This window comes from Natator depressus, chromosome 12, assembly GCF_965152275.1.
Source record: "Natator depressus isolate rNatDep1 chromosome 12, rNatDep2.hap1, whole genome shotgun sequence".
NCBI lineage: Eukaryota > Metazoa > Chordata > Testudines > Cheloniidae > Natator > Natator depressus.
Genome location: NC_134245.1, coordinates 16,400,369 through 16,412,770, shown reverse-complemented (window position 1 = coordinate 16,412,770; position 12,402 = coordinate 16,400,369). Strand labels below are relative to the sequence as shown.

Below are 12,402 nucleotides of genomic sequence, written 5' to 3'. Positions count from 1 at the left end.
CCGCTCCACCAGCCTGCACGGCCACTGACGGCTGCCTCTGATGAACCTCCTTTCATTCAGGCCACATTCCTTCCAGGCACATCTGCTGCGTATACTAGTTGGGATGGCATTCAGGTTCATGGTCAGCCTGGACCCCATTCATTCTGTCTTATTTTACATTGCCACATGCAACCAGGCGATATGTGCCCCGCTATGCAAGCCCTGATTTTTGCCTATATCCTGTAACTATGGACCGAAAATAACTGTTATTCAAATACATAATCAAAATAGACGCAGGTTGTATTCAGAGTAGCAGCCGTGTTAGTCTGTATCCGCAAAAAGAAAAGGAGTACTTGTGGCACCATAGAGACTAACCAATTTATTTGAGCATAAGCTTTCGTGAGCTACAGCTCACTGCATCGGATGCATCTTTTAAAGTGATAAACACCCATTTTTTCATGGTCTGTGTGTATAAAACATCCTCACTGCATTTTCCACTTTATGCATCCGATGAAGTGAGCTGTAGCTCACGAAAGCTTATGCTCAGATAAATTGGTTAGTGTCTAAGGTGCCACAAGTCCTCCTTTTCTTTTTACAGGTTGTATTGGTGATGCTGCCTTACGTTAGCACTTCGATGCACTTCACTGCACTCTTTCTTGGGGCATTAAAACAACCGCAAACGTTACAGACATGATTTCTTCCAATCCTACATATCCATTTTTTGACTGCAAATATGAGCATTAATTTTACTGTGCTATTGTCTGTTGAAAATAAATTCCCAGTGTGATTGTCTGTACTACTTTTTTGGTGAGAGAAATGTATTTCCCATCCTCAACATATTTACATTGTATCTAGATTCAAAAGGGTTTTCTATACACTCTGCAAGATTGTAGCACAGTCAGCACTAATGAAAAAGGCAATGAATAATACTATATGTCATGGCTTTCATACTTCAAAAATTCCACTGGGGTCACAGGGTTAAATTAGAGACCTTTTAATCATTGGTACAGCTTTATGAATGATGTACTTTACTCTGATAGTTTACTAGACGTCACTACTTAACATGCATCTGACTCCTTCGAATTAAAAAAACAAAAGGCTTTGTGTAACTCAAAGACCCTGCAGTTATGAGGATCATTGTAATTCTACTGAGACAAATCTTGAGGGCCTATTCAGTTTGTATACCATATATATATTCAGGCCAAATGACACTGAAGTCAATTGGAATTTGCCTGAGCCAAAACTGAAAGAGGACCTCAAGAATTAGCCCATAAAGAATATATAATACTTTCCTTCCGTAGTTAAAAAATAATTGTTATTACTTATTTGTATTGTGGCAGTGCCTAGAGGCCCCATTCAGATATGTTTTTTATTTACAACCTCATATATGGACCATATTATGTACCTAGATTTTTCATGAGAAACTCCTTACTTTCAGTATGATATGTTCCTATATGACAAGCCTGTTGTTGCAAAATCATTACTGATCATAATTAATCAGGACTTCTTATAATATCTCATCCAAAAGATAGAACCTCTTATAACTCTGTGCCTCCTAGACCCACACTGGAGTATTACTTCAGTAATGACTCTGAAGGAATAATGCCACCTAGTAAATCGTCGTCACATCTTCCTGAAGCACCTGGATTTTCCGTGGAAATCTTCCATGCAGGTAGTCAAGACTGAGTCTTATTTGTTTATGAATTCTAATAAGATCACAGCCCTGAACTGGTATGACTTCAGAACATACAGTAACACACTTGATACCTGAGAATATTCAGATGAAGCATAAAACACAAACTGGCAGAAAATAAATATAAGCTAATGGCCAGATTCTGATACAGTTCCCTATTTGTGAAGGAAGGTACTTCTCTATGTAAATAAAAGTGGTAGAGTCTGTCCATGAATGATGACAGTACAGTAAGAGGTTCACATCTCAGCTTGAAATAAAGCCCATGAAGCATAGTGTCTAATTCTGCTGGAAAAAGTTTCAAAGTGTAAGTAAAAAAGAGGCTTCTGAATGGATCTGAAACCAAAGATCCATATCAGAGTATGAGATTTCATTTGGAGTTTCAGGTAAAGTTACAATCAGAGTCCCATGTGGTCTGTGGCAATGGTAGAAATTCTGCAGCTGGTTCAGATAAATTAATAATGTGAGATTCTTTTTATTGAATTAGATATGAAAATTAGTAATGCAATCAGTGTATTAGGCCCCATATTATTTATTTCATATAAAATTCAGTTTATTCTGTCTCCAAATTCTCAGCTTTCAGGATGTCCCAGCTTGACATCTTTAGGTTTCAGAGTTAACCTGAATGGTGTAGGTCACACTTCTATCACTGCTTCCATTTATACTCCATTCATGTTTTTCAAACTTTTCTTCACAACCATGCAGGCTAGAAATATCTGATTCTGTGACACATTTTTTTCTGAAAGAGGTGAATTCCAGTGCAAATTTCATAGCTGATGGGATTGATAAGTGACACAGAAACCCTAGCCCTCTTGAATGTGATAGTTTGTAATGGAAATCAATTTATAAATGCTTGGGGAAAACGTGAAAGGACGTTACTGTGTTTATTTGCTTATTTCTATATTCCTAAATGGAACTAAGAGTCCTCAAAAGTACGATAGACCTAGAAACAACTGAGGTCCCCATCTGGAAATTTTCTGCACATACAGGGAAGTGTGTGTATGTAAGAGAGAGACCAACAGAGAGCACGTGAAAGGAAGGTGATCGTTCTCTGAAGCTGTTACCATGGCTAAGAAGAATAGTACAAAGGTATCTAAAGACATACATGAAGTTCAACCAGAAAACAGCAGGCATTCTTTAGTACTTCACCCTGACAATGGTGGCCACCTATCCTTTATTTTAAGGGGCAAAATAATTTGGGGCCTGATCCCACAAGTTGCTGAGTACCTCCTATGCAGTCTGAGTTCTGTAACAATGTAGCTCAGCAATTTGAAGGATCAAGATCTTAGTGTCTAATATCCCTTATCAAATCAATACAGGATAAATTTTGTCCCATATTTCAGCAATAATTATGCAAAGCTCATACATTATGTTACAAATATATAATGCCCTGACCCTGTCATGATGTCTGCACAGATGGACCCTGACACTGTTTGTGAAGTCATGGGGGCTCTGCAAGGACTTGTGGTGCAGCTGTGTTGAGCTCATGGCAGAACTGGGGCCTCATTTTGTTTCAAGAGTTGAACATTGCAGGATAGAGTCCCTTTTAAAAATATTGCAGGGCATTTTTTTAATTGCCCTTTTATTTCTTTGAAATGTATTTTGTAGATAGTCACTGTAACCCTGAGTAAGTCAGAGTTTGATTTAGCTTAAGAAAAAAGGCTAAGCTGGGAGGAAAATAGAACTGATATTATAATTTCAAATTGCTTAATATCTGTCAGAATTTTCACAGGTGAGTCTCAAGCCCCAAGGAGTCTGATTGATCTAAATCTCCCCCCCCTTTCTTCTCCCCAAAACAAGAAGCAGTCTTCAAAGGAACAAATACATAACATAAGATATGGGCCAAATAAATTATTAAAATATATAAAAAGAAAGAGATTAAAAAAGAGATGCAAATTATTGGCGATTTGACAAGCAATTGATGCTGTTGCAATCACTGAACATCGCAATTCATGAGTTTTCTTTGCTAGACAGATAAATAGTTGAAATAATCTGGAAAGCAAATATCTCTCTCTCTCCATTATCCAGGGAACAACCAGCTATTAAATGTTTTAGTTAATGTCTCGATAGTGATTGTGATTTGGAGAGTCACTTCACATCAGAGTTTCACAACATACATTTTGGACTCTCTAATAGAGATGCGTTCCAAGCCCGTTTCCCCTGAAATCAGAGTGTTTGAAAACACAGATGTAGACTGGAATTTTTTGGCCTGGACCCATCTGGACCAACCCCTGTATAGTTTGAATAGTGGTTTGTAGAGTAAAATTCTTGGAAATCTCAATTTTTTTCTTTCTCAAAACTTGAACTAGTAATCACTCTGCTCTCTTTGTTCTCTTTTATCTTTCTTAGCTGAACTACAAGAATCCCGAGGGAGATGTGATTTTCATAAAATAAAAAATAATGACCAGCAGAAGGAAGGAAATAAGTTTTTAATGACTCTGAAAATTCTCTTCACAAAACTGCAAGTTTTTTGATGTATCGTATCTGTAAAACAATAGTACTGTCCCAAATGCTGGAAAAGGAAGAGAAGGTTTTTTTAAAAGTTTGATTTATGTTTTTTTTTTTAAGGCTGATTGAGGCTTTTGTGCACCAGTCTAAGCCACTAAGAAACATCTCTGGACCTGAACCTGCAAAACCTTTCCCATGTGAGCAATGGTTTCAGTGAGATGGCTTGTGTGAGGAAAGACGCACAAGAGTAAGGGATTGAACCTTAAACCTGTAGAATATCTGCACTTTTCAAAACACTCCAGCTTTCCTGGAAATTAGGAAATTGAGAATCAAGGGCTATGTGGTTGTATGGTGCCCATCACCTCAGTATCTGAGTGCCTGAATTAACTTTACGCTGAAGGATAACTTGCAGAAGTTACAAGAAGGTACACATTTGTATTAAATTTCCAGGTACGGGTGCATTCTGCATCAGTGACAACAAGGAAGTATGTTACTCTGGGGTATGAGCTCATTCATATGAAGATTTTTTTTAAACAGCGAAAATATAGCAGAAGTATCCAGACCTGTGGTCCTGATGCAGGGAAAACTCTCAGAGATCAATGAGACATTAGCTTCGGAGGGAGCACAGTAATGGGTAATTAAAATGTTTGATAAACTGATTTTGAGTCCAGTCCTGCAGCCCTATGGGTTAATCCTGTGAGGTCTGAGTGCTGTCAAGTCCTGTGGAAGCTGATGGTCCTGGTTCTGGGGTTCCTTACAGCTCCTTTGAGCTGGCTGCAAAGCTGGAAGAATATTGTTATTCCCCTCATGGAATACTCCTGGAGTATGGGTGCTTCCCCAGTGTTGAAGTGCTAGTGAAACTGTCCCATGCCACAATCCCCTTTGAAGCCACAGGCATATAAGGGAGGCATAGGGTGTGTTGCTGGAGCACATTGCACTCCTGCCTACTCTGGGCTGCTGGTCAGCCTTATAGGGCAGATTCAGCAGAACCTCAATTAGAGCAGCCCCAGAGGCTGTTGTAGTTTGCACCAAGGACTGCTCCAGTTCCCAGCCAGTCCCATATCTACGTACTGCAAAACTGGCATAAAGCCACTTTTATTACCCACCCTGCCTTATGTCTGCAGTGAAATCACTTTGGCTGGCACGGAGAATCAGGACCAATAGGAGGAAAACATAAAAATAAACACATTCAGTAGACACCTTTTATTAAAATGTGCAACCCCAGGGGCTGGCAGAGGTGGTATATTTTCCTCATTCAGCCCTGAGGCAAAGAAAAATTTGGAAAGCTGCAGCTAAAGGTGGGGAATGATGGGGATCTGAGTACGTTTCGAGCATGCAGCACGTTCCCAAAGTTTCCTCCCTACAACTGCATGAACTAGTGCATCGGATTTAGCAAACACATTTCAGTTATTAGAAAGAGGCCTCCTCCTTTTGCCTTTCCTGGGCTTTCTCTGTGGCTCTGTGCTCTGCTGCCTGTGTCTGGCTGGAAGTGAAATGCACTAGAGCTGCTGCTGCTCCTTTTTTTTTTTTTTTTTTGAGACTCCAAAAGGATCTTTATTCCCTTTCATGTGCCGCCTCAGTCCAATAGGAATCCAGAGGCTGCCTGCAAGTGGTCTAATCTCAATGAGGTGTCAATCATGTTCCCTGGTGGGTGAAGTAAGGTCTTTTGTAACCGCCTCTGTCTTTGGGAAAAGAGAAGAGAGAGGAGAAAGACTTCAGCAGAGAGAGGAGGAACGCAGGACCGTGCTGCAGAAGGGGAACTGAGATTTGATTTTTGCTTTTGCTTTAGCAGGGGGGAAAGTGGAGCACATGGATTTCTAAAAACGGTGGGATTTTATATATATATATAAATATATATATATATAAATATATATATATATATATAAACCCCACCACTGAAAACAGTCCAATGAATCGCAATTGCAGATCAGTGCAGAGAAATGGGGAAACTTCACTCGAAACATGGTTAGTTCCTTTCACTTGCTACTCCCACAGCCCTTTCCCCCTTGTTTGGATGGCGTGTTGTTTGTTGTGATTTTTTTATACTGGTGTCTAATGATCTTCCTGTATTATTTTTTTCCCCTACACTTTCCCATGGACCTGCCTAGCTGCCGTTTGTAAACCCAGAGAAAGTCCAGAAGGTAGGGATGGCTCTGTATTGCTAGTAACTTTCACATCCCCCCTACCCCTCTCTCTCCCCTCAAACTTTCTGCGGCGGGTTCGGTGGGACTGTGGTGGCCGGCTCAGGTTTATACCCCAGGTGCTGGTCCACCCTCCCCCCCCAGCACTCCCACCCTGGGGCAGGCAGAGGGCATGGGTGTGCTGCTCCAGTATGTGGCATTGTCTCTTGTGCTTTCCTTAGGTGATAGTTTTGCAGTGAACGCCTCTCTAGCTCGGAAAGGGATTGAGGACTGGATGGTGAAGCAGAAATACTTCGGTAGCAGCGGGGGCAGCAGTACGGGACTCCTGCAAGGCTGCCAGCACCGGGCTGTTTGCAGGCTCTCCAGCACCAGGGTATGTCAGTGTCTCAGCTGCACAAACTCCCCCACTCCCCCTCCCCTCTTCAAACACTAAAAGCCCAAGCCCCTCTCTCCCTTCCCTTCCCAGGATCAGCTGTGAGGAGGCTCTCCTTTGCCCAGATGCTGCTTTTAGGGGTGCCCTGGTGGGTGGCTTCTTTCCTTGTGCCCCTTTGACGAGGTTAGAATCCCAGAACAAAGTCTGCTCTGGCATAAGAGCCTGCCAGAAGTACAAGCACCTGCCCACTAGTTTATTAGCCGGACGATTAGTACAAAACCCACTGCAAACAGGAACAAACAGAAAACCATTGGAATGCACCCAGCTCCCAAAACGTACCAAGAGAAGCTACTGTCTGTGGCAGTGAGCTATTGCTGTGGCTCTTTGACATAGGAGTTCAGGAGAGCCGAGCCACGAAAGAGCCTTTTTTACTACTTTCCAAAAGTGTTATTTGCTGATTTGGTCACGCTATTAGTGCATGGGTGATTTTCTTTTTAAGGAGTTTTTGAGCTTGCCACTTGTCACTTCCCAGCTCATCTGTGTGCACATGCTGCTTGGGGGAAGTCTATGTAACCAATTCACCCTAAATCCTCCGGGTAAAGTTTGGGCAAGAGTGGGGTTGTAGGTTTCTTTCTTAATGCTGTCCCTTGAAACTCAAGGGAATGATGGGGGAGTAGAAGACAGTGATTCTCAAATATTGTCCATCTACTCTTTTAGGATCTCATCCAAAGCTCACTGAAGTGTATGGAAAGACTCCCACTGATTTCAATGTGCTTTGGATCAAACCCTTAAACTGGGTCAGCGGAAGAGTAACCTGAGAGATGAGGAGACTAGAATCTGTGCTTCCCAGTGCAGGAATGTGTGTCAGAAAACATAGTCAGGGCAGCAACACCAAACATCCTGCAAACTTTTGTGTTTGTGAGGAGACATTTCGTCGTAAATGGTGCAGTTTTTACTTAACATCTGGACTTTACCTTTCCTCTTGTTTGAGATGTGAGAATGGATAAGAGACTATGTTGGAGTCTTAAAACCTTTCTCTTGTGCTTGGGGGTCTATAATCTTAAAACCTTTCTCTTGTGAGAATTGATAAATAATTTGGAAATCATTGGAGGCTGGGTGAAAGGAGTAATATGCTATATAAGTGTTATTTATTATCAGTGGACAAATTAATTTTGCTCCCTGTTAAACTCTCTTAGCCACCATTGGTTTGAGGGTTTGGCTTGGAGTTTTGTGTTGGAGAAAATGTGATGACAGTGGGAGAAAGAATTTCTCACTTAAAACAGTGTGTGCATAATCTGTATCAATAAATAGAATATAATAATTCTGCCTACAATTATTCTTCAGATAAACCCACTTTTGCAAGTCAAACCTTTGAGATGTGTGTGTTCTACCCTTAATGGGCAGGTTTGTCTAGGAAAGAGAGTCTCAAATTTAAACTGAATACAAAAAGAAAACATGAGTTTAAAATACAGGGAAAACCTCACAAATTCTAACATAAGTTTTATGAATCTCAACGATACTTTGAGAGATTTGCAAAACTCTAACTCCATGAGTTTTATTTATCTCTATATATATTAGTAAAAAGTCATTGTTTTTCTTAGTTAATTAAGCAATTAGCTAAATTATCCATACTTTTTACTGTCCTCTAAAATTAGTTACTTTGAAATGTGCTTGAATGCACTATTCCATAGAGGGTGTTGACTGTACCTCCTAATATGTAGTTTGGTGCAGAATGTTTCAAAATAATGGTGGCCTGATACTGCCCTAAATATATGGCCTCATTGCCTGTTAATTGCTTTAATGCTATTGGCGTCCTGCTGGAAGATGGCTGTGACAGTTACATTAAGGTTCCTTAAAATATGAATTTTATGTCATATGGAAGGAGGTATTTCTACTACTATAGCCGAAAGAGATATGCTGTGTGTAAAGGTTATGGAGTCAAGGTTGCAAGACCAATTCTGAGACCTATCTTTGATTCTCCGATATCCCAAGATATCATAGAATCATAGAAATGCAGGGCTAGAAGGAACCTCAAAAGATCATCTAGTCCATTCCCCTGAACTATCAAGTGGACTGCAGCCTAGCATCTTAATTATTAGTTTATTTCAAGATGTAGAAGTGACTAATATTTATAATCAATTTCATGGAATGCTACATAACAATTGTACATACCCAAACACTTGAATCAATCAAAGTTTTTTCTTAGTGCTTGTGCCATGGTTGAAAGTTTGGTTTTCCGTTAAAACCTATTTTAGTGAAAAAATCATATTTTAATGATGATTTTAGTGAAAAATCATATGCTATTGTGGTTTGTGGTAGGAATAGATAGATCAAAAAGAGATGAGAACGTGTGGAGTCAGGGAAATATCCAATTGAGTTTACATTAGAGAAAAATCAGTGGCTCTAGGAATATTTTTGTTCACTATTGAGCCTCTTCTCAGGAATCTCTAAAAAGAATCATGATGATCTGTTTAGCGTTTTGGGCCTGATTTTGTGAAATTTTGTGCATCTTCTCTTGGCTTTTGATGAGAGTTGAGAGCATTCAACAGTATTGTGCTGTGAAGTTTTGGATCGTCTTGGTCCAAAGTTTTGGAGGTTTTGGATCGTCTTGGTGAAAAATTGTTCATAATAGAGTAACCTGACAATACATTACATATAAATCAGGATATAAACCAGTTGCAGGCTGTTTTCTCAAGAACAGGGCCACTAAAATGGGCTTCACTTCTGTCATCCAAGGACGTTGACACTAATGTAGCTGTTTTAAAGCAACAAGGAATGAGTAAATTATCTAAATAAAGTTTAGTATGTTCACTTAAAATATAGGATTGAATGTACATGGATGAGTTTCATAAACCAGTTGAGGGAAATATTTGTGTACACTGAATCTTGAACTGTTTGACAGGAGCATGATTCAAAAATTCAAAAGCTGTTCTATTACTGAACTGTAATTTAGAGTGTTTCCTGATTGGAACAAGCTTTGCTCAGCTGATCTTCCCCCTCCCTCCGCCAACAGTCATGAGGAGAAAACTAATTAGTGTCCAGCTATTGCCAAATGCATCAGTCATCTGAGAAGGCTGTCGTAGTAGTAAATTGTTGTTGGGTGAAGGCACGAACAAGAGTAAAGTGGTGTGTAAACAGCCTTCTCTTCTGGGATAAGAGCTCTGATCTCATTAAAGCATTGACACCTGCCCAGCAGGGGCTGCTGTGCTCTACATTTTTTGATTACTATGTAGGCTGGGGTTAAATTGCAGCCATCCTGGTCCGTGACACTGAATTAAAGGAAAAAGCAATTTTGTGGCATCCATGAAAAGTATGATGGCTTGAGTTATCTTCTATTTTTAATGTTAATTGAAACCACTGGGGTTGTACATTTCAAAGCCTTTTAGGGAAGTAGAATACATGTTTGTTGCTACCTTATGAAGGAGTTAACTTGAGGCTGGAGAAAAAGGGAAAAGCTTCCTGTCACTGAGCGGATTATCCTTTAACAGATTTCATTTATTCATCTTGTTTATTTTTACAAACTATTTCTGCAAACCACCATTATTTGAATTTTTTTTTAAAACTAAAAAGCAGCTCTGTGCTAGAGGGGAAATTTTTAAATATAGCATTTGCTTAATTCAATTTACTTTTATCTTCAAAGCCATAACAAATTTTACTAGTTTCTTACTGGAGTGTCTCATCAAAATCGGAGTTCTGGGTTGAAAAATCTGTCATTTTTAATTGCCTGTATGAGTCCCAAACAAACTGGTACCCACTGAGCCAAGTTGGAAGATACCATGATTGGAAAACTAGGAAAGACTTTAGGTACCGGTATATTGTTAGGACTTTATACAGCTCTTGATTTGCATGCTCCACTCTTCTTGACATCGGTGGGATTGCACCCCCCTGGCTGGGAACAGTACAGAATGTAATACTAAGAGACATCACTGGCTTTAAGATTGGGGCATGCTTTCCGTATGTTCTATGCCTGTAACTTCCATTGACATTAATGGGCATTCCATGCATTGTTTGAGAAGAGAATAGACCGCAAAGTGTCAGCTTCCATTCTCTTCTAACAGGATCTTTCTTTTAAAAAAGATTGATCTGTTTAATAGTGTGTTTAAGCATGCATGTGTATATGTACATAGATATAGTCTGTAAAGCACACATGTAGATAGGTCATGTGTGCTGAATGAAAACACAATTCCTTAAAAATCATTTTATGATTTATTGTCCACGTTCACATTGCCTTGAAGGCCATTCAAATGGTAGAGTTAAATTTTAGCAATATTTTTGGAGACCATCTCATGAGCAGAACTCTGCTGTGAGAGGCTGACCTTTTCTTGTCATGGTAGCAATACAAGTATATATCTATTGGATAATTTATCTGTCTACCATATTGCTGTGTGACTACTTAAAATGTTATTTTTTCTTTTAACTTGCCTCCTGTCAAGTATGCACATAGTCTACCTCATTGTTGGCATTTTGTAACTAATATATTATATTGACTTATGGAAACCTGGTTAAAATTAACAATGGGTTTATCAGTTCTAGGTATTGCTAGGGTTTGGATAATTGTTAATTTTGCATGCATCAGGTGTAGTAGACCAAAACAAATTGACCCAAATTTTGCAGTGAAAGAGATAGGAGAGAAAAGCCCTAAGTACTGTTGAGATTTTGGTGCCAGCAAACCAAGACAGTTTAATTACTGGTGCACGTAGTACATCTTGACAGTGCTGGTTTGGGAAAATTACAATATGAACACTAACAATCAAAGAATCTCTGAAAGTAGTAGTGCCATGGCGATGAGATTAGTGAATTGGCCAGTACTGTAGTAGAAAGCTGGATTCCAGGGGAATTATCCTTGAATGATACCAGTTGGTACAATTAAAAGCCACAATGCAGCAGCCATATGGAAAGTGTTAGACATCCTTACATGGTTTCAAAGCTATGTGCCGGAGGTTAAATTGACATATGAAGAAAATCATAAATTAAATATTTTGTGTTATGAAATTAGAAAATTGACTTGCTTGAGCCATATGGAGGAGGTAGATGGGAGATGATCTGCATTTCATCTGGGCTTGTTTCAAAGATACTTTAGATTAAATGTGGTGCGCTGTCAATTTGGGATGTTGATTGGAAAGCTAAATGGCCCATGAAGTCTCTGCAAACAAACCTTGTTAAATCAATTTATTTGATCTCTTCAGACAATGAAAAATATGAAAGTTGGAGTTACTGAGATTGATGTTTATAATGATGAAATATACCCTGTTTAGTAGCTGAAGGAGGTCTAAATCTGAGTGACATGGGAAGGTTATGTCACTTAGGCTTTCCAGTAACAGATAGCACCTCCTGGCTTTATGCAAGCTTAATTCTCATGAAAGGCTGGCTGTTTTATGGAACACATTCTCTTCCTCTGTAAATTAGGATGAAATAGAACAATGATGTGTTATATTCTATATTGTCTTAAATGTAAATAATTTTTTCCAGGCTTTTATACTAAAACTTCTTGCTTACAACAAAGATGAGAAATTTGTTACATTCTGGACATATGGAAATGTTCTTTACACTAGAGTTCATTAACAGAAGGTTCCGCTGTAAGTTTTTTTTTAAGATCTATAATAAGACCCAGGAGGAGCCAAGTAAGTGGATATTTGTAGGCACCCCTCAGAAGATGATCTCGGTTGACTTGAATGGTTGCTTTTGAACTGGGTTAGGAACAGAGGAAAGAGGAGTCCTTGAGTATTGAAACTGTGTAAGGGTAGATTTTATTCTGAAGGAGGGGAATTGTT

At 39.3% G+C, this 12,402-nt stretch overlaps 1 protein-coding gene and 1 long non-coding RNA gene across 2 annotated transcripts in view; both read left to right on the top strand.

Moving 5' to 3' along the window:
* LOC141996536 (uncharacterized) overlaps positions 1-4,745 on the top strand; it is a 63,078-nt gene extending 58,333 nt beyond the window's left edge. Inside the window, exons 3-4 of the long non-coding RNA XR_012641560.1 lie at positions 2,659-2,758; positions 4,019-4,745. This is a non-coding gene — a long non-coding RNA (uncharacterized LOC141996536). The remainder of the gene's footprint in view (positions 1-2,658; positions 2,759-4,018) is intronic.
* A 1,213-nt stretch (positions 4,746-5,958) lies between these two features.
* NKD1 (NKD inhibitor of Wnt signaling pathway 1) overlaps positions 5,959-12,402 on the top strand; it is a 147,026-nt gene continuing 140,582 nt past the window's right edge. Inside the window, exons 1-3 of the mRNA XM_074968626.1 lie at positions 5,959-6,082; positions 6,226-6,258; positions 6,480-6,631. Coding sequence (XP_074824727.1) covers positions 6,058-6,082; positions 6,226-6,258; positions 6,480-6,631 — 210 coding nt within the window. The 5' untranslated portion in view covers positions 5,959-6,057. The remainder of the gene's footprint in view (positions 6,083-6,225; positions 6,259-6,479; positions 6,632-12,402) is intronic.